Raw genomic sequence first — 22,351 nt, 5'->3', positions numbered from 1 at the left:
ATTAGAATTAATTCACATGACCTTTTTGGTACAGCAAACCATTTGTCAAACCCAAACACATGGTCCCCTCATACATGGAACAAGAACAAAATCCTGTAAGAGGCAGCAATTTACCAAGTCTTTCAAGCACCAACTGTAATCCGAATTGATTTTTGTAGTCTAGTATTATTACCTACTGAACACTTGTCAGATAAAATTGGGAATAGCAGTAGAGAAGATCTCTAATGCTGTAAGAAATCGTATTAACTAAACAATTGAGATACAGTGTTTATTTGAATCTACAGAATATGGTTTTAGACTACAACAAAATCTAGATACATGTTACACAAGCAATCAGGTAAAGTAACAAGGTTTCATTTTGACTCCCCAGGAACCCTTTTACGCTTCTGCTGATACTTGATGGTATCAGTCCTACGATCTTTCTGATATAAATTATTAGTTCTGTGTGTTTCAACTGTGTATACAAATTTTACAACTTTCTCAAACCTGCCTAAGTATACAAGAGACAAGAGAGGCACTGCGAATGTCAAGCTGCATACACACTGCATTGTATACTTTCATTATCGTTAAAATCCCCACTTAGTGGGTTATAATTTGGATCTGCAGCATATGATGCACTGACAGGGAGTTGCGTTGATTGATTACACACCACGTTATCATTGCTATGCTTTGCATAGCTCACATACGCTCCTAGAGCTCCCAGAAATCCTTCATGCCGCAAAAACATGGCTTTTGCCTCTCCTTTGGACCTTTGGAAATTCAAAGGAAAAAGAAAACAGATAAAACTTACCTCAGATCAAAGCCACGAAAGTAGCTAGCAAAGAACATACATATATATGCATGTGTGAAAATGCAACAAACTCCCAGGTGAAACCTCATGATATTTCACTTTTCATTCACTATGGATGGTACTTGAATTCCATTTTACTTTCCAGTATGATTATTCTCAGCGCCTTTACTTCCTAAGTTGTTTTCTGTTAGCAGTTTTCATTTCTTAACCTTTAGTAGCAACTCCATCAACAATACTTGCAAAGGCTAGGCCTAGAATATGATAATACAAATAATGGGAAGTACTCTAAGATCCATCTGAACTTCTCTAAAGCTTGATATTGCTCTCTTCCAAAACATGCAAGGTAACTTACTCCTGAAGAACTATATTTTACAAATTTCAATGTCAGCACAAGGAATGCATTCCCAGAAAATTACCAGAAATGAACTGCAACAGAAATTGTGTCCATGGTATAAGGTTGACCCCGTATGAAAAATCCTCCAAAAAAAATTCTCTTGAGCCCGAACCGCAGTGCATTCAAGTAAGAGATCTAGAAGCACCAAAGCAGAGAGATAAAAGAAAGGCCAAGAGAAACAGTATTCACGAAGATATGAACCAAACTTTTCATTGACTGATGTTCAAGAGAAAGGTGATAACATATTAAGGAAGCACTTCATGAAGCAAAATTAGGCACAATAGCAAATCCTAATACCACAAAAAAAAAAAAAGATGCAGGAAAAGAAACATTGATGTCATCCCACTTGTTAGGATTTGCAGGACAACATATGTTTGAAAGAAATTCTAAAATATTTTCAGGACAACATATTTTTTTTTGGGTAATTTTGAGTATTTTATTTATTTAGGGTATTTTTTATATTTGAATTTGGTATAAATGCAAGGTTTTTTTTTACTGTACCTCTTTTGATGTTAGGTGGTACTCTTAATGATAAAACTTAAAATTGAAATTTAGAGTATTTTTGCATTTTCTATAAGTGTTTTCAAGTGTCCTTTCAAGGTCCTACAGCAAACATATAAAGTGACCAAGACTAGACACAAAAGAGGAATTGACCAATTGATTATTGCCTAAGCTGCTGTATCAACACAGCACAGTCAAACAAATCATTTGGAAGCAAAGTTTTGAATCCATTTAAGAGATAGAAAGGGAGTGAGAGGTATGGAGAAGAGGGAAGAGGAAGAGAGGGGACCTTAACATGGTGCATCTGAAACACAGGAAAGGAGATGTCATTGCAGTTTCAATTTGGCTTACACAACTGAACTATTCTATACATTCCTCTCAAGGTGATGTCCACACCATTAAAGAAATTGGAGCCAGTTTTTAAAAAATTTCCAACATTGTGCACAATGAAAAGGATTCAAGCAACAAAATAATTAGCCAAGAAGGTCTGCAACTTTTCCAATGAAACACATTATTCAGATGAAAAATAAGCAAAATGACTATGATATGCAACCAAATTCCAGTATACATGTTACTGTTAAGGCGAAATGGTTTTCTACTATCCTTATAGAATATTGATGTGAACTATCAATTTTCATTTTCCCAACAAAAGCTAAAATAACCATGCTTGAATCTATTGTACAGAAGAGACCTGTCCCACTGAAACTTACCTGTCCAATATTATTTGAAATCATCCTAAGAAGAGACCGGGCAACATCTTCAGGCTTGTAATCTTCAAGCTCTTTATTGTCAGAAACAGCCTTCCCAAAGCTGGAAGCAATAGTTGTTGATGAAAGGCCAATCTGTCATTAGAATAAATACATGATGCAGTTAAGAATTATAAGATGGAAAACAACAAGGAAAGCAGGAGATTTTTGTATCCTGTGTATGATGTACAAAAATATATGAATCAGAAACATCATCCCAAAAGTTAATACCTTGGAATAATCCATTCCACCGTAGATCTCCCCGACAAGCATATCTATCGCTCGGTTATTCCCCTGATGACTTAGCTCCAACAACTCATCAAAACTAAGACGAAAATTTTACGTCCCCAGTGAGAAACCACATACTGAGGGAATATTAAATTAGACAAAAGCAAGGAGAAGAACCAAATCACCTCTTGCACTTTGTTAATAACCTTCCCAAACCCCAAAAGGTGCCGCCTCCAACATTTGTTCCACTAACTCGCTCAAATTTACCATCTCCATCTACCTATATGACCAAAAGCCTGAATATCTATTAAAATATGAAAAGATTGAAAGTTTAGATATACAAAAAAAACCATTGAGAATGAAACTAATCTAATCTGGTCATGGTTACCTTGATCATGCTAACACCAGATCCTATATTCACAAGTAGATATGGGTAGAGATCACTTTGGTCAATCTGCACAAATTCCTTCTGGCCATCCATGAATGTATAAGCTTCACGATGTACTGCCTACTCAAAGAATAATCAAAATGCAGGTTAAACATTTCTAAAATTAAAGAAAAATACTGAAACTAATTTTTATAGAAAATTGACCATAAAAAAAATTAAGGTTTATTTGGTTAAGTGAGCATTTAGAATGTGGGCTTGCTTTACAATTCAAGCGGAGACTCCTTAAAAAAGGGGGGGGGGGGGGGGGGGTGGAAGAGAAAATATATTAACATCAAATTCAAACCCCCTTCATTTGAAAATCCTCATCTACCCAAATGAATAGTAACATATTAAAATGCTTTGATGGTGCCACATACATGTAGCACAGAACAAGCACATACACATAAAAATTTCTACTTTTGCTTGAAGAGAAGGCAAGGTGGGAACATAGTTATACACTCACAAGAATTTGAAGATCAACTTTAGCGTGTTAATTTATTAGAATCTTAATTAACTATCTTTTAGATGGATGAATTATGAAAGGGAAACAAGAATCAGAATCCTGGCCCCTTATTTAAGATGAATATGTGAACAAGAATATAAGAATATTACTAGCTTTCTCTCAAGGATAAGAACCTAGAACAAGATCCTAAAACATGCATCTCATAAGAGATATGGATTTGACAACTCTTATATTGAGAATAAACTACCTTATTAACTTTTAGTAAAACAAAGAATGGACTACCCTATCAAATAGTCACCTAATGTATAATATGACTTCAAAATTAGTTTTCCAATGCTTCAATAGCTTTTATGTAACTGCATGTATTAATGGCATTCAAAAATACCACATGTCTCTGACATAATAGTATATTGTTCAATTAACAATGCACAATGTGGAGTCAAATGCTTCCTGCATGTTGCCCAATTAATAAGTGGCAATATCCATAGTGCAGAAGTAAAATGTAAGCAAAAAAACTGTATTTCTTGTTTTTTCAGGGAAAATAAATGCAGAAGATATTCATAATCTATAAAATGTTGTCAACAAAAAAATTTGCAATACAAATGCTCAAGAGAAGTACACACATAATACATATATTGATGTGTATGTGTAATTGAAGTTCACAAGAAACAGGAGGAGGAAATAGACAGAGGACAGGAAACTCTTTCATACCAAGAGGACTTCAAAATTTTCAAAGAAAATATACAAACTTGCTTATACCAAATGTATGCGGGTTTCAGATCTCACCTTAAGCAAAAAATTTGCTCCTGCCACAAGACAATCCATTTCATCTTCCTTGTCAAGATCAATCCCAAGGTTTTCTTTGAAAAGTTCAGCAAATTTGTATGCCCCACCACCTGTGGCCTTTGCATAAACAGTAATTAATTAAAAGATTTGCACACATTACAACTACAAATTATACACCCAAAAATCTTTAGAACATAACATAACAGTGTCAGCTAAACAATTTCCCAAATTTCAAATTCATTTTACCCATACAACTCAAAAGGTTAAAGGTGCCTAACATTTTCTGAAATACTGTCACTAGTTTGGCATGATATTAGTTTGAATATGGCCTAGATTGAAGCAAGGAACATAAAGCTAAAGTGACCACTGAGAATTGAAGAAGGAAAACTAGGCTTATAGATAAAGCAAACATTACAACAAACAAAAGTTCAAAAATTACATTTCTTCATCCACAAATTTTTTTTTATATTATGGCAAGAAGGCCTAGCTTCTATTTAAGCCATGGCCTCTAGTCATTCAGCTTCTTCAAAATCACAGTTTGAGAACACCAAAATTACGCATACCTTAATAAATTTCCTGTCCTTGGAAGGATTTTCATGATGCTGGAAACCTGAATTCATCTTCATTTATAAGCAAAACAATAGCAGCAGCCATAATGTGCATATAAATGTGCATATGAAACTACTCTAATGAATAAATAATAATATCCACAAAATGATATCTGCCAAGTTATTGCAAGTAATTTTTTATTAACCACACACACACACACAGAGAGAGAGAGAGAGAGAGAGAGAGAGAGAGAGAGAGAGAGAGAGAGAGAGAAAAGTATTTACACATTGCCAATTCCTAAACCGCCCCAAAAATGTCACAAACTACATTGTTATGAAATTTTCTTTTATGATTTGAAAATCCACCATTGTTTGATAGCTCCAGGAATGCTGGTATTCCCTTGTGTTTAAAAAATAAAAAAAAAAAGGTTTGCAGAGATCTAAAAGCAGCAAGACCGAAGTGCTAGCTTACTAGGATGACTTTAAGAACTCATTTGCCAACTAAAAAAGCTAATCCCAACGTAAGCAGTAATGTTGATAATTATGGCATCCATAACCAACAGTATTCTCAGCTAGATCAGAAAATTAGATGTCTAGAACTCTGAAGCAGAGCCAATAAAAGCGCTGGGTTCCACAAAAATCAGCAAATTTGAGCTCATGAACAAACTTGAGCCCAACCAATGGATGTATAACAAACTTGAAAGATTAGTTGAGCCTTAGTCAAGATCAGATTCAGCTTCTTGAATTCCATAGGAACTCTACTGAGCTGAGGTAGAGTTACTCGCACCCCAAAAGAAAACTACGGAAAAAACATTATTGTAAAGCATAAAGCACCATTAATGGATCCACATATGTTGAAACTTTGACATCTGCTGGGAAATGCGATCCAGATTCACAATAAATAAAACCCCCAAAAGAAAAAATACATACCACCAAGGTGAAGTTCCTTGGAACTAATAAACTCCAAACAATCTTTGATTTTGCTTGTCTCAAACTTTGCAAAATGGAGCCTTCCTTGAAGAACAGGATGCTTGCAATTACCACTGAAAAGTCTAAGGGTATCATTTGCAGAGCTCTCCCCCTCACAATCAATACAATTATCTCTACTTGTTGAGAAATAAACCACCTTGATCAGAGATCCTGAAAGCAAGAATTTTGTTATTATAGTGAACACACCCCAACTAATAATAATCATTTAGCAAGAGTAGCATCCATTTTCACTTCACTTGAATGCTTCTCCTCATACTCCAGCTACTGAATTATAAAGAAAATGGGATCACATAAAAAATAATTTGAAAAAGAAAAACAAATAATTCATGACTGAGAATAAAGGAATGACAAGAAATTGAAGGAACCCAAGTTCCATGAAATAGAGAAATCTAGTCAAATAGTAAATTAAAGTGAATTAAACTTGAATTGAAGAAAAAATTATATATACATAAAGCTGCAAGATCACCTCCAATATCGAGGGCCAAATGAGAAATTTGAGCAGGGAATTGGGTGGGTTCTGAATTCCCATCATTTTCATTGCGTCTTAGATCCATTTTCCTCAACCTTTCTGTCAAGAAATTGAACTGGGTATTATGAATGTATCACAAAGAGTTGATATATATATCCAGAAACTGAAACAACCCTTCTTCCCTGTTTCCAGCGTCAAATCCATTACTGACCCGCCATGTAAATGGACGGTTCTTATCCGCAGAAGACATAATTTTTGTCAAAAAGACCATTGCGTGGATTCAATGCTGAATAAAAATAATCGATGAAAACGTGAGGGTTTTTTCCTTTCTTTTATTTTTTGTCGTGCTCTATAAAATTACTTTCTTTGATTTTTCATTGGTTTATCCTCGCATATTTAGGAAAAATAACTTATATTTTAAAAATATTTTTTGCAAATATTTTTTTATATATTTTTCAATAAAATAAGTTATTTTTTATTATTTTATTTTAATTTAAAAAATAAAATATATTAAAAATTTATATAAATATGTTCTAATGAAATTTTCAATTTTTTTAATAGAAAAAATCATTTTTTAAAAAATAATTTATTTTTTAATTAGAAAAATATTTTTATTAATTAATTTTCTATCCCAAACATCGTAAAAATGAAAATATACTTAACAGCAAAATAGGTATTTTTATTTTCTTAAAAGGATATTGTTAAAAAAAATTGAGTAGAGATTGGAGTGTGAATATTTAATAAAAAAATAAACTTATTTTTAAATTATATCATAGAATTAAAAATGTCAATTTTAATTTGTTTTATCTAAATTTATCTTGAAATTATTATTAATAGATTAATAAATTTTTTAAAAAATAATTTATACTTTTAAATTTTTATTAATAATAATTTTATTTAATTTTTAATATTTTTTTGAGAAAATATGACGTTGGAGCCAGTGGAACCCATGTTGGCTTTGATTTGATGTTTAACAAATAAAGATATGATGAAGATAATCCAATAAATAAATAAAAATAATATTAAAATTCCTTATTGTATAATTATATTATGTTTTAATTTATTTATAATTTATTAATAGCTAATTTATATTGTTTATTCAAAGTGCACATCAACAATTTAAATTAGTGGATATTTATTTATTTAATAATATGCCACCTCATACGTATTTCTATTAACATAATAATAAATTTAATATCTAAATATTGTTATTATTAATAAATTAATTTTTATATTTTTATAAATTTATTAAAATATTTTTATTTTTTTTCTCCTTCAACGTAATAATCTTTTCATTTATTTTTACCGTTAAAAATATAATAAATGACCAAATTACTCTCTCCATTTTCATTATCTTTCTTCTCCTCCTTCAATTCTTCTTCAATTTTTTTTTTTAAGGAGTAGAAGAAGAAGGCAATTCTTCTTTTTCTTCTTAGATTTTTTTCTTTTTTTTTTCTTTAAAAAGGTGGAGAAAAAGACAATTTTTTTTTTCTTCATTATCATCATCTTTTTCTCCTTTATCATTATCTTCTTCTCTTTCTTCTTATTTCTTTTTTTCTTATTTTTCTTGTTCTTCATCATCTTCTTTTTTATTTTCTTTTTTTTCTTGTTCTTCATCATCTTATTTCTCTTCTTTTTTTTTTTTTCTTCTTTTTCTTATTTTTCATCATCTTCTCTTTTTTTTTTTCAGAGGAGGACGAATAACTATTTCATTAACGAAGAGAAACAATAATGACATTTTAATAGATATGAAAAAATATAAAAATATTTTAATATATTTCTGAAAATGTAGAACTGACTTCTTGATAATGGCAATATTTATGGACTAAATAAAAAATTTTATTTTAGAATAAAATTAAATTTTAAAATTTTTTTTTATCTCTTATCTATTTTTAATGAAAAAGAAAACGGAAAGACTATTTATTGATGAAAAGAAAAGAAAATAACGTTTTAATAGATTTTTAAAAATATAGAGACTGATTTATTAATTATGATAATATTTAGAGACTAAATAGTATATCTCTCTTAATTTTTTAATTATTTTTCTTATAGTATTCCATACCCACATAAAGGGACAAAGAGATAATTTAATTATTCAAATATTTTTAACATTGTATTCATTTTTTTGCTAATTCAACATATTTAATACGTTTTATTCTCTAAATGATAATAACTTAATAGTTTCAAATTGTATATAAAAGGTGATAATCTGAGATCCAGAAAATAGGGTTTTACAAGGGGTTTGTAAGCTTAGTCCAAGATAATGATGCTCATCTCCTTTTATTCTTTTCTTTTATCTGCCAGTGACGTGTAACGACTTCATTGCCATTGGGCCACCTGTCTCTGCCATACGGATACGGACGTACGAAAATATCAGATATATGCTTTATACGTAACAGTTATTTAATTTCCCCTAATACGCGTGTGAGCAAGTCTGCTGGGTATGTAGGCCGGATATCTCTTCTCCTACGGGGCCCCATTATCGGGCATAATGTAAGGGGACTGGCTCAAGGGAGGTCCGACCTTGAGGACGGATAGTCAAGCTCCAATTCTCATGACCGAGTGATCCATGCCGGATTGTTGAAGAAGTATCTTGTTTTTTGGGTAAGTGCTGTTGTTATGGACCTGACCTGACCTTGTACCTTGTACCGGACTGAGGAAACCATCAGTCATCAAAAGGAAAAGGTTAAATGAATTTATTATTGGGTGATTTATTTTATAAAAAATAAATAAATATTTATAAAATTATGCATTAATTTGTTTTTTTAAAAATGAAAATTTATAAATTAAAAAAATAAATGATTTTATTTTAAATAATAAATTTAATAAAAAAATTGAATTAAATTATTATAAAATTTTTTATTCAATTTAAGGTATTTAATGTGTCTTATTCTCTAAAGGAGTTAAATTTGATTTTAGAAGTAAAGCTATTCACAATTTACAAAAATAAATTAATTTTTCTTTTTTTTTTCTTTATGAAAAGGATAAAAAGAACAAAGTGTGCATTTTACCAGTATTTTAAAATAAAATATCCATATTAAACTTTTTTTTCTCAATAATTCACCTACTATTTATTTTACATTTTTATTACTCACACTCCATAAAATTATAAACTTTTACCTCATGTTTGGAAAATTTTTTTAGAATAAGCCAAGATGAAAAAAACGAAAGATAAGAAGGTAAAATAAAAAGCAACAATTTTTTTTTTTATATATTTTCTAGGGTAGGGGTGAGCATTCGGTCGGTTCGGTTTAAAATCGAACCGAACTGAATAAACCGAGAATTAAAATTTTAGTGTTTATAAAAATCGAACCGAACCGATTTTGGTCAGAAATCGAACCGAACTGAACCGGTCTGATTCGGTTCGGTTTTATCGGTTTCGATTTTTAATAATTTTTTTATTTTTTACTCTTTATTTTTAATATTTTAAAATTTAATTAAAATATTTTAATTTTAATATAATTTAATTTCTCTATATTATTGAAAAAATATATTATTACCACTAATCGGTTCGATTTGATTTTTTTGATTTTTTCTGATCAAAATCGAATCGAACCGAAATAACTAAAATTTTTGAAATTAAAAATCGAATCAAATCGAAATGTATAAAAAACTGAATTAAATTTTCAAATCAATTCGGTTTGATCAATTTTTTCGGTTTCAACCCAATTCTGCTCACCCCTGTTCTAGGGAAAATAAAAGAAAAAGGTTTCTGTTTTGCTATTTGGTTTTACAATTAAAATAAGAGAATTATTTAGTCATTGAGTTTTGTCCCATGTTAGATGTTACAGTTTGATTCTTGTATTTTGAAAAATAGCCTATTTACTCCCTGCACTTTCAATACGTTAAAATACAAGGTCCATCTATCTATTTGAATTAAAGATTCTGTTCATAGTTAGAGAAAAGACAAAAATACCCTGTGAAGGTTAGAATTGGCAAATTCGTAGCTCTCTGCTCTCGTAGCTCCCACTTCACCCGATAATTATACAGTCTTAATATTTTAAAATATTTAAATATTAATTTTAATTTTATTTAAAATAAATCGATTCATTTAAATTTTATTATTTTAAAAAAAATTAAAATAAAAAAATAATAGATATTTTTACTTTTTACTGTATTAAATTTTAAAATTATTTGTCGGCTAATAAAAAGTATAAAATGAAAAATTATAACATCTTAATTTCTAATAATATTGTCGTGGTTAAGGCCAAAAAATTTTATATGAACATATTCTTAAAATAAGAAAAATAAAAAGAGAATTTCTAAAATTTATTAAAATACCAATTTAAAAAGAAAATTTTATTAAATTAGTATAAAAACACTCATTATTTAGTAGATAATAGAATATAAATAATTTATAAGAGAGTATTGTTGATATATCTGATTTATTCAATGATAAGATCAATATATATTGAGTAGTAAATTATAAATTTTTTATGCTTTTAATAGAAAATTACAATTTTTTATATTTTTTATTAGTTTAAAAATACATATAATATATAATTATTTTAAAATCTTTAATTTATTAATTAAAGTGAATTTTCTATTTAAATTTAAATATCATTCAATTAATGGATAAGATTTTATTTATTTTATTTTAAATTTAAATTTAAATTTAAATTTTATGAATTAAACAACAACCTTTTTTAATTAAATGAATTTTCTATAAAACGTCAAACCTTAAAGTTTGCATTTGTTGTAATTTTTTTAAATTCAATTATGATTATAAATTATTCAAAAATTTCAAATTTAAAATCTATAATCTATACTTTATATAAAATTACAATAATTATTTTTTTATCCTAAATAAAGTTAGGCTGTACTTTTTAAGAATAATTTTTTTTGTTTAATCAAATAAACATATAGTTTGAAATTTCTTTAATTTTTTGATTGATTATTAAAAAATAATATATTAAATAAAAATTATAAAAATATAAATAATTATGAATATTGCAATGAGTGGTAATATATATATATATATATATATATATATATATATATATATATATATATATATATATATTATATAAAGTAATAGAGTAATAAACTTTATTTATAATACCTACCGAAAAATCTAATTTCACAAAATTATCTCTAACTTTATTTTTTAATTTTGTTTAAAATTTCTTTAAAAGTTAAAATATTTTAGATAATTAATTCAAAACTAAAATATTTAAATAAAATGTTTATTCTTTTCCTAAAATTAATTCCAGCTTCAAATTGAATTCAACCAAACAAACACCAGTAGTAGGCTAATAGGCAGCACAGTTTGCCATAGCGCAGTTTTTCTCTGTAATTTCTTCAATGATTTCTTCTTCAGTTTCAAAGCTCTGTTTTCACGTCAGTTCAACATCACCATCACCATCAATCATTACACTCTCATTTCTTCTTCTTCTTCTTCTTTCCTCTTTGTTTTTTGTTTTTTTTTTTTTTTTTTTTTGTTTTGTTCTTTTTTCTTTTAATAAATCATTTTTTTGAGCCGAAATTTCGTGCAACTTGCAGTTAATTTCTTCTGCATTTCAAAGATGCCGTCTATCTGAAGATATTTGCAGACTATCTGTTATTCTCAAATCTTCTCCAGCTTCTGATGCTCCCATCATTCGGATTTCAAGTAAAATGACGTCCATCTGTTTCATCTTTTTTGTATTAATTTCAGTTTTACGAGCATGTCTCCAATTTTTTTGGATTAATTTTTTGTTTGTTACTTGCAGTTTCTGATACTGGTACAGGTTGCAGTTTGGAAGAGTTTCAGAACCTGAGGTACATCAGGGAAGACATTGCCGTGGAGAAGTGGGGTAAGTGGCCACATTTCTGAAACCTTTTTTTTCTAATTATTTTAAGAAAAAAAATGTAAATATCTTGTCTCATGGCGAAGAACACCAAATCATTTCAGTTTGTACCCGTTCATTTTAAATTTTAATTGATTGTTTGACGTTTACCCTTCTGGTGCAGATGGGTTGCTCTCTGTCACAACTACCAGTAAGTCCTCTTGTGATTGATTATTGTAATCAATCGTAAGAATGATGACATTGTAGTGATTAGAATCCTTAAGTTCTCATTGTATTTGATCATTATAATCAATCATAAGAAAGAATGATGACATTCTAGTTATTAGAATCCAAATTAGAGTGGTATGTTATTTAATTTCCGCTTTTTTCTTCTATTCTTTTCTGGGGATTGCAGGCTTTTGTGATAATGAGGTTCATCGTTATCTTTTAAATTTAAGAGAAACCATTTCTGGAAGAAGAATGACTCGGCTACCTTCAAATCCAAAGAATGGCGTAAAATTCAGGCATTTATATCCTTTATATATTGAAATTTTCACGTTTGAGTTTTCAGTATTCCATCTGAGACAATTGGTATTCTCTCCAGCGGAACTGAGATATGTCTGTCTGTTTCTGAGAGCATTGATGTTTTAATTGCGGACATCAATGATTTCTTTCGAAAGGTTTGTTGCTGTACTCTGAGGACTTTGTGTCTCGTGTTACTTGAATATCATAATATGGTCTGTATGCGTGTCTATAGATCCATATTTACATCGATTTTCTTCTTTGTTCCTTTTGCAGATTCTCATTTTAAAGATCCCCGTGAGTTAAACTTGCAACTCTAATGCTGTTTTTATTGACTGATTGGTGTTATTTGTCTTCTTTCTCAACGAGAGTTTGTTAATAGGTCCGAAGGCATGTTTCTTTTTGGGATTCTAAGTTCCCACTGGATATATATTTCCTTTTGGGTGGGGGGTGGTGGGTGGTGGGTGGGGTTTTGGGGGCGGAGGGGGAAGATTTGTCTAAATTTGCATCATGGAAATAATACGATGAAGCTACTGATAAGAAGTATTCATTTACTCAAGCAAGCTGGTTTTTTGGCGGCTTTGATCATTTATCTTCCACTCCCCTTAGTTTTATTATCCAAATATGCAGATAGCGGCTTTGGCATCCATTTGTTATTTATATTAAGTGATTATCTATGATAGTCTACATTTCGACTAAAATTCTTTCATTCTTTATGGCATTACTCCTTTTATCTGAACATCACTTGATGAAAGATTAGTCATAAAATTCGTTTGGAAAAATAAAATAGAAGAGAAACCCCCTGAATATTACATTGTTTGGACGTAATGCTTGCATAAAAGTCTGCAATGACAGAACTTCGAAATTCTGTGTATATACACAGAGGGTTATGGGGATGACTAACTAGAATATTTAACCTTATGTCACCCATTAAAGTGTTAATCATCAAAATTCAATGGCTAAATGTCACCCATATAAGTGTTAATCATCAAAATTCAATGGCTAAAGAGATGGTAAATATAGTAACTTATAATTTAGGGACATGCCAAAGTTTGCCAACTATTATGGTATTTTTTGGTGCTGCACCTCTGATCACCTTCCTTTTTTTTGCCCCCCAGAATGTTGCAATTGAACTGGTGGTTGGATGTGAGGATATCCCTGGATCACAATGTGAAAATATCTTTCTGGCAAATGACACCAATCCCTTACCTTTTTCAACTTCAAGCATTGAGCGTCTGAAATCAGGCCTTGAAGATTATATTTTAAAGCATGGACATAGATCAACACAAAATTGCAAGTCATGCTTCTCAACTTGGTAAGCTTGTCCATGCAAGCTTCCTGTTCATAACGGGACCTCACTGCATTCACAAAGAAGTCTGTGTGATGGTTCACATCTCAATTAATGAACATTAATGATTTTCTGATTCAGAATTAGAAGTTTTCTGATTCAATATTTGCATTGCATACAACTCTGCAAATGTGTGAGTCAATTCAATGACTTGAGATAGCATTACAAATACTATCACAGTTGATAAGGTATCAGCAGGACAACTTGCCAGGAATTGGTGAATTCCTGAAGAAGTTTTACCACTGCAGTAAAACTGTTGAATTCTGATTGAGATCAAAGACTTCTTTATTTATTAAATTGGATTGCTTTGTTTTGCTTTTAGTAAGGTTATTATCAACGTTAAACCTTCCTTTACAATTTATTTTGAGCGAAAATTGAACGCATTTTCATAAAGAAGTATGTTGGAATTGTTTCACTTTCTCTCTCAATTTCTTGTTAGGGACAATCTCAAGGTTGGGAGTGGAACCGCATGCACCCTAGAAAGCCATAAGAGTTCTAGATCTGGGCTGATGGTGGAAGTGGTAATTATATTAAGCGAGTTAGATCCAACTTGTCCTTTATTTAAGGAATGCTTCTCGACAACAGAGGTCTATTTCATTTATCCTCTCTTTTTTCCTGCTTCTTTATTATTTTCTTTTTCTATTTATAATGTTATCAGATTACTTTGCTAAGAAGTTTCAGTAAAAGGAAAGTTCCTTATTTAAAGAGAGAATTGGCAAAATTAAATTAATACTACATGTGGCTGCTAAGTACAGAAATTGAACATGACCGTGACCGTGACTATCTGTTAGGGTTTCGGATAGTGGATCTAGTTATGGGGCGAGTGGGTGGAGTTGAGGATTAATGGCTGATGGAGAGGTAGTGTTCTTCTTTTTTCGACCTATGATAACTATAACACAAGCACATTAAGAGAGAACTCGTAAATCTCTTGAGTTGAGTACTCAATAACTTTTGGCAAATTAATTATATCTCCTTTATTGACTCAACTGAACTGGGAAGAGGTAACCTCTTTATTTGAAGAAAGTTATTAGTATGATAAAACATAGAAAATCACCCTCCTACAATTAAGAATGCCATAAAGAATGAAAGAATTATTAACACTAACAGCATTATTAACACATAGGAGACAACATTTCTAGCAAGTGGGACATGGGCATATGGTGCTAGTTTTACTCAACTGCATTAGTGACTTGTTTGGCATGCATCCCCTTTTTCTTTCTACGAATAAATGTCTTGTAAATCTGGATAAGATTGCTAACACAATCATTTGTAGTTTTCATTCTTTTGGGCCTAACATTATTAACTGTTTTTAAGAGCACATGTGACTCTCAGGGTAGTGTGTACTCACAATGCGTGTTTGAGACTTCTAAGCATACTTTTATGGGTTGTTTAAAAATGTCTAATGATTGGATGTTATCAAAGCATTGACTGTTGGAACATCAAATTATATGTCTAGCGGGGCTACAACTCTACATTTTGTGTTCATCGAACTGAATTTGATGATCTAGATTCAATCAAGAAAACATCAAAACTAAAGCCAGGGGGCTTGAGGGAGATACCTCAAGTAATGTCAATTTTTTCTCCAAATTTTATTTTATGAAATGCTAGTAAATCTGAACACTGGTTTTTGGGAATTTGATAAATATTGAAACATTGCTAATTGCTTATTCATTTTTCCCCTCTTATGGTACATAAATGTTGTTTGATGTTTATAAAATTTGTTTCTTTTCTTCAATGCATTTTACGATGCTACATTCATTTCTAGGTATTATACTTCGAAGATTACAAACCTTGCCCAATTTCGGAATCAATCCTAAATGCATTGACAAGCATTGACTGGAAAATTTATGGTTTGGCTGGGGGGAACATTGTGGATCGAGAAGGTGACTTGCTAGGATGGGAGAACTTACCCCCTCATACTCGTTTAACTATGGTCCTCCACAGCTACCACAAGCAATATCCAATAATTTCAGTGAATTGTATGCTTCATTATCTTCACTTAAACCTTTCTCTTAGATTCTTCATTGCTGTTTTGCTACACTTTTCTTGACTTATTGCCAAGAACACAATACCCCCAGCAAGGCCTAGGACTCAAACAGATCGTTGTCTAATTAAAAGAGCAATTAAACATGCAATGGATGATTTGAAGGAGAAACATGCTGGAATTCTGCTAAGTGCAAATGCCCTCAAGGTACATCAATCTCTCTCTCTCTCTTATTCGTTGCGTTAATGAACAGTTATTGCAGAACAAGAAGGCATGTAATATGTTCCATTTTATTTGGCATTTATTTCCAAACTGCATAGTCATATTAATAATTTATATTTGAAAGTAATTTTCCGGAAAATACTTTCTATCAAAATAGTTTATTTTCTATTATTTGGCTTTAATTTTAAAAAATAAAATATACGACTAATAAGATTTCTAAGTGCAATTTTTTTTTTTTTGAAAAAAGAAGTTATTTTCTTTAATTGACCTTATTTTTTATTTAATAAAAAAATATTTTCCATTAATTAAAAATTTTTTAGTTCCCAAATGCTAAAACATGTGAAAAATATTTTCCACAGTGTAAAACAAACCGAGCATAAGTCTTCTATCTATTTTGTTGTCATTTGTGTCAATAAGTGGTATTCACAAATATTGTTTAGGCATTTCGAAAATGAGAATACCTCTTATCTAGTAATTTATGTCTCCACAATAGACTCCAAGTCTGAAACTGTTTTCAACCTCAGATTCGCAGTTACGCCCCTGACCTTGCAAGATCTATTGCGGGCCTCATCTTGTCATCTAACGATTCAGACTTCCAAGAAGAATGCTTTACTCTTCTTGGTTTGCAGTACAGAGAAATTGGAGGGGAAACCGTTGAAGAAAGTATAAAGGAGAAGATCATTTCTGTTATAGATATGAACGATAGAAAGTCCCAGACAAGCAAAGAAGTGGAAATGGCTCCTGCACCTCTTCTTTTTGAAGACGATCGCTGCTGGAATTCAATTTTTCAAGACGAGGAATGCGAAGGTGAGAATGAATTTAGTCTCTTGGATTAGCAATTATGTCATTTGCTTTGAATATTTTTATCAAGGACAGAGACACCTAACAATTAAAATTTCAATTAGCATATATTGAAGATTTTTCTGAGATCAGCACCATGAAACTGAAAGAGGCTAGTTATTGAGAAATTCTATGCAACTTAAAAATAAACAATATAGTCTGAAGTGAAAAGCTCCCAAGAAAAGGAAATTATTTTTTATATTTACTAGTAACAATAAGTGTCAAGACTTAATCCTCAATAATCAGTGTTACCTTATAATCATTGTATAATTACATCGAATAATTTTTCGTGAAAAATAGATTTGGTATCTTAGCCTTCAATACATGTATGTCATAAGGCAATTTGTGAATATGAATCTCGTAACATATATTTGAAACTAAGATATTGATTATAAATCAATGGGCTTTCAGATGGAATCTTTTTAGTTCTAGTATATGTACCAGTGATTAGAACGTTACCTTTACCCAGACGAGGTGGAACGTGTCAATTTTTTAAGACTCCCACTTGGATTGCTCTCTTTGGCAGCCTCTTCTTTCAAATCTGGAACGTTCTTTAAGTGGGCCACACCCTTTGAATCTATGATCACCAATAAGGATCCGTCATGTCATGGTTTCGACAAGATGGTCCCTCTCCAGCCATCCACATCAGCAATTTCACACACAAATTACCACATATGCACAATCACAAGTGCCTCTAAAACGTCTCAAACAAAAATTGTCAAAAACAAACAAACCTCTAAAAATATATAATTAAATATGCTTTATATTTGACTATTACTAAATATGAAAGCATCACCAATTTTTTAAATCATTTTGTGGTCCTCAAAATTCTACAATATACGAAGAAAATATCAGGATATGAAAGAAAATATACTTATTCCAAGCAAAAGTAATACATTCTTTTATTCACACTTTTTAAGTATTTTGTGTGAAGTTTGGTCAGGAAGAAGAAGAAGGAGGCCAAGTAGCTTTGAAAAGAAGGGAAAGAAAAAAGATACTAAAGGTATATATAACTATTTATATTATATATAAAATAAAGAAAGGGAAAGGGTAGTATTACAGCAAACTTTAAAATATTCTCTCAAGGACCAATTATATATAAACTTTTCAAGCAGCAGAGGGTGCAGGGATGTAGGAAATGGCAGGCTCAGGCATGGAAGCCATAATGGATGTCCTTGTCAAAGTTTCATCTTCTGCTACTGCTACTGAGTTTTCAGGCTTCAAATCAAGCGACTCGTCGTTGTATATCTCCCACCATTTTTTCACTAGCATCTTGATGTCCTCTCTGTCCATGTTAGCTTCCTTCCCAGTATACCTCCATGGCTTTGATCCCTGTATATATATATATATATATATTCATATTAATATGGAAGAATAAAGCCTCCTTACTAACTTAAAATGGATAAAAATTTACTATTTAAACTTTATAGTATAAAAAAATTTATTAATAAATTTATTGATATTGAAAATAAAAATTAAAAAATCTATTTAATCTTTATAGTATAAAAAAATTTATTAATAAATTTATTAATATTAAAAAATAAATTTTAAAAAATCTACTAATTAATTTTTTCGTTAATTTCAACCTTAAATACTTTATTATTTAATTTCTACGATATATAAAAATTTATTAATTTCTCGCTTAACTTTTATAAAAATATCTATTATTTAATTTTTCTGTCGTTAGATAGACTAATTAATAAAATTTTTAAAATTTTAGATACATATTAATATATTTTTTAAAATTAAGTCACTAATTAATGAAATTCTCTATGATTAAATAGTAATTTTCCAATCAACAAAGGCCTTGATTATTTAAGACTAATCTAATACTTACAGCAGCGCAGTAATGGGCCACCTTCACCTTTTCGACCTCCACGTTCTCTGGATGGCGCCATAACATGGCTAAAACCAGGTTGTAAACCAGCGGAAGTGGCTTGTAAGTCTTCTCGAAGAACATGTTCAAGAAATCCTGTCATGTTTGTTCCATCACAAAGAAATGAATACAGCTCTGTGGTTGACAGCAGCATTTAACAATTTCCCATGTACCCAGAAAAGATAACTTACTTGCTCTGCAAAGGGTGTCGGAGGGGTGATCTTGAGAGTGTGAAGAAGGTTGTCGTAGGTCAAACGGCTGGGCTCGAAGACAAACATTCCGGCGTTGAAGTACAAGGGAGGAGGAGAGCCCATGTCTGTAGGCCATGTGACTCTATCAGGGCACTGCTGGCAATAGCCGATGGAGTATTGAGCAGAATGGCTCCATGTTTTCTCGCAGAAGCAATCCATAACTGCGTAGAAGTAGCCATCTGGTGCGTCGAAAAGATGGTCTATGTTCTCGAACACTTGAATATCAGCATCCAAATACATCATTTTGCTGTACTCCTCGAACTGTAACATTGCATACAACACACTAGTTAAGTATAATTATTCTAATTAATCTCATTTTGGAGGAAAAATGGTTTGATGATGAGACTTACGTTCCATATCCTGAGCTTGGAATAGTTGATGACATAGTAAGCCATGGCAAATTGAATCTGGTGTTCAGGTGGATAAATAGGCTCAATCTCACGAACTATGCAGCCTTGAGACTTCAAGATTTGACGATGCTCGTCAGGAACATCAGACAAGATTGCAACAACAAGAGGGTATGCACTCTTCACCTTGCGTAAACCCTTAGCCAATCCAACCACCCCTTTGACATAATCACCATTACCAGCTAAAAATGTCACATAAGCCCTCTTGGAGTAGCCTGCGTTAATGGCGCAGACCTTGCCGGAACCTGAAAACACGTCCACAGGAACTTCAGGGGCCATGGCTATATCAATCAAGATTGGTTTTTGTGAGTAACCCAGTGGAGGATTTTGAGGCAGAAGCTTAGAGGAATTTTCTAGGAAAGTAAAAAAGCAGCAACACTCACGGATGCTAACTCTACTAACCTTCTATTCCTGAGTCCTTCAATGTTGCCCTTGGATTCCTTAAATAGAAGTAAAATGTGGAGTAAATTCACCCCAAATGAAGTGTAAATGAGACTCAAATGCAAGATTTCCATGTTGGTTTGGTCACTTTCAAGGTCTTGTAAAATTAAACTACATATAATTTTGATTCAAGTCTAGGGTGGTGAGTTTTCTTTCACTAATAAAAAAATGAATGAACACCACTTTTTTTTATGCAGCTACTATTCAACTAACCTTATCAACAAAATGGACGGTTGAGATTTAATGGGTATCATCATAGTCAATTCATAAGACCATTAAACTATATACATTTCATTCATTAATCTATAGTGCATAGAAAATTTAGCTTCCTGCAAGTCTATTTTACATTGCACCACACAGCATCCATAAATTCCATTGATTATGGGATTTGCTTTTCTTTTCCTTTGCTTTTGTAAAGGTAACCAAAACATATATAATGTTTCTATGCCTCGTACCCACAACCACCACCGTCTTAATTAATTGGGTAAAATTAATAATTATTTAATTTTTTGTATTTGTTTAACGAGATAAATTTATACTTTTTATTTAAATTTATGTAAAATTTAACATGAGGTAATTACGACTTTGCGTGTAAAAGATAGGTGATTAGAGGTCATCATTAGTAGGTTTGATTTAAAATCAAACCGAACTGAATAAATTAAAAATCGAAATTTTATTATTTATAAAAATCAAACTGAATCGATTTTAATCAGAAATCAAATCGAATCAAACCGATCTGATTTAGTTCGGTTTGATCAATTTTAATTTTTAATAAATTTTTTACTTTTTACACTTTATTTTTAATATTTTAAAATTTAATTAAAATATTTTAATTTTAATATAATTTAATTCCTCTATATTATTCAAAATAACATATTATTATCACTAATCGGTTCGGGTTCGGTTCGATTTTTTAATTTTTTCTGATCAAAACCGAACTGAACCGAAATAACCGAAATTTTTGAAATTAAAAACCGAACCGAACCGAACCGAATTGAATTTTGAAATTAATTCGCTTCGATCGATTTTTTCAGTTTAAACCGAATACTTCTCACTCCTAGGTGATACTGTAATAGGGTGGCGGTTATACGTTATTAGAGAATAAGGATAAGGAAAAAAAATGAATAAAGGAGAGAAACGCGACCTTCCAGACTAAGTTTACACACACTCTATAATCTTATTTTCTCTGGATTTTAGAAGGATAAAGAGATAGGTTTAAAATCCATTAGAACCCATCATGTAAGTCAATCCGTCAATATCATGTCCAACCCGCACCTACGACAAGTCAGGCTACTCGAAAGTCCGAACTTACTAGAAGAAAGTCTATCTCGCATGATATAGACTCAGCCATACTATGGATCTACCACCATACGCGTCGAAGAGAAATTAAATGGCTCCTAATATAAATGGACAGGTAAATACACCCGTACGTACGGCTCTAGAGACAGATGGTACTGTAGTATAGTTTCAGTTATGTATCACTAAATAATAAAAAAAAAAGAAAAATATAATCCATTCAAACTAAACTTACACACACTCTCTATAACGCTATTTTCTTTAAATATCAGAAAATTATTATTAATAAATTTATAATAAAAACAGCAATAATTAAAAATTGGAAAATCCTTATTCTCACTGTGGTTATCCATTCATTTAATAAGAATACTAATATGAATATATGATATTTTAAAATTGATTAGATGTATAAATCTGAGTAGAAAAATTCTCAAACATTAACATGGACCATTTAGCACTAAATATTCAAACACTTTCTTGAACTTGTGGATTATTATAAAAAATAAAATATGAGAAACTAAATTATTATAGTCTAATAATTTATTATAATAAAAAATTATTTTATTAATAAAATAAAAAATTAAATTATTTATTATTAAAATAATAAAAATTAAACTTGTGGGACTTTTGTTAAAAATTTCCATCAACTTGTATGCATCTCGATTTAAATTTCAAAAGAATTAATTATTTTAGTTTAATTTAATATTAAATAAAACTGACTGAATATTCACTTCAATTTCTCCTAATCTTGAAAATTTAGAGTCTATAATCGAAAAAATTTACTATACAATTATTATATATAATAATTTAGTCTATAATCGAAAAAATTTACTATACAATTATTATATATAATAATTTTCAATATGATTATATAGTAATTTTATTATAATTATTATTAATAATAAATATTATGTATATTTAATAATAATTATCTAATTATTATATATATAATAATTGCATTAATTAATTTCTCCTTATGGGATGTTCGCCATTCAACTTAGAACTCTTTGTACAATCTCATTTTACAGGAAAGATAAATGCTTTCTTTTTTTCT

At 30.5% G+C, this 22,351-nt stretch overlaps 3 protein-coding genes across 8 annotated transcripts; 1 reads left to right on the top strand and 2 right to left on the bottom strand.

Annotated features, from left to right (window-relative positions):
* Nucleotides 1–191: 191 nt before the first annotated feature.
* Nucleotides 192–6,611, bottom strand: LOC110629827 (pantothenate kinase 1). 5 transcript variants are annotated; one of them, XM_021776979.2, is made up of 10 exons: nucleotides 6,340–6,611; nucleotides 5,814–6,137; nucleotides 4,899–4,945; nucleotides 4,336–4,452; nucleotides 3,048–3,167; nucleotides 2,845–2,939; nucleotides 2,663–2,756; nucleotides 2,396–2,527; nucleotides 1,207–1,319; nucleotides 192–749 (listed from the first exon to the last, which is right to left on the bottom strand). In XM_021776979.2, exons 2-10 carry the CDS (start codon nucleotides 6,076–6,078, stop codon nucleotides 527–529), a joined length of 1,206 nt encoding a protein of 401 aa, XP_021632671.1. In that variant the 5' UTR covers nucleotides 6,079–6,137; nucleotides 6,340–6,611; the 3' UTR covers nucleotides 192–526. The 5 variants fall into 5 exon arrangements, with proteins under 5 accessions (XP_021632671.1, XP_043805191.1, XP_021632670.1 ...); XM_043949256.1 differs by having other exon boundaries at nucleotides 5,814–6,134; XM_021776978.2 differs by having other exon boundaries at nucleotides 5,814–6,023; nucleotides 6,340–6,610.
* Nucleotides 6,612–11,555: 4,944 nt separating this feature from the next.
* LOC110630529 (type 2 DNA topoisomerase 6 subunit B-like) lies at nucleotides 11,556–17,119 on the top strand. Of its 2 annotated transcripts, none has more exons than XM_043949659.1 (12): nucleotides 11,556–11,682; nucleotides 11,845–11,953; nucleotides 12,054–12,137; nucleotides 12,295–12,321; nucleotides 12,526–12,634; nucleotides 12,715–12,790; nucleotides 12,909–12,929; nucleotides 13,751–13,947; nucleotides 14,420–14,567; nucleotides 15,746–15,936; nucleotides 16,042–16,171; nucleotides 16,711–17,119. In XM_043949659.1, exons 1-12 carry the CDS (start codon nucleotides 11,647–11,649, stop codon nucleotides 17,020–17,022), a joined length of 1,440 nt encoding a protein of 479 aa, XP_043805594.1. In that variant the 5' UTR covers nucleotides 11,556–11,646; the 3' UTR covers nucleotides 17,023–17,119. The 2 variants fall into 2 exon arrangements, with proteins under 2 accessions (XP_043805594.1, XP_043805595.1); XM_043949660.1 differs by having other exon boundaries at nucleotides 11,557–11,682; nucleotides 16,048–16,171.
* A 764-nt stretch (nucleotides 17,120–17,883) lies between these two features.
* LOC110630179 (galactinol synthase 1) lies at nucleotides 17,884–19,983 on the bottom strand. Its single transcript, XM_021777534.2, has 4 exons — nucleotides 19,504–19,983; nucleotides 19,094–19,414; nucleotides 18,864–18,998; nucleotides 17,884–18,358 (listed from the first exon to the last, which is right to left on the bottom strand). The coding sequence occupies exons 1-4, from the start codon at nucleotides 19,837–19,839 to the stop codon at nucleotides 18,134–18,136; spliced, it is 1,017 nt and encodes a 338-aa protein (XP_021633226.1). The 5' UTR covers nucleotides 19,840–19,983; the 3' UTR covers nucleotides 17,884–18,133.
* Between the last annotated feature and the right edge of the window lie 2,368 nt (nucleotides 19,984–22,351).

The sequence above is a fragment of the Manihot esculenta genome, chromosome 13, assembly GCF_001659605.2.
Source record: "Manihot esculenta cultivar AM560-2 chromosome 13, M.esculenta_v8, whole genome shotgun sequence".
NCBI lineage: Eukaryota > Viridiplantae > Streptophyta > Magnoliopsida > Malpighiales > Euphorbiaceae > Manihot > Manihot esculenta.
Note: the sequence above shows the minus strand (reverse complement) of the source record. Positions and strands in the feature narration are given on the sequence as shown.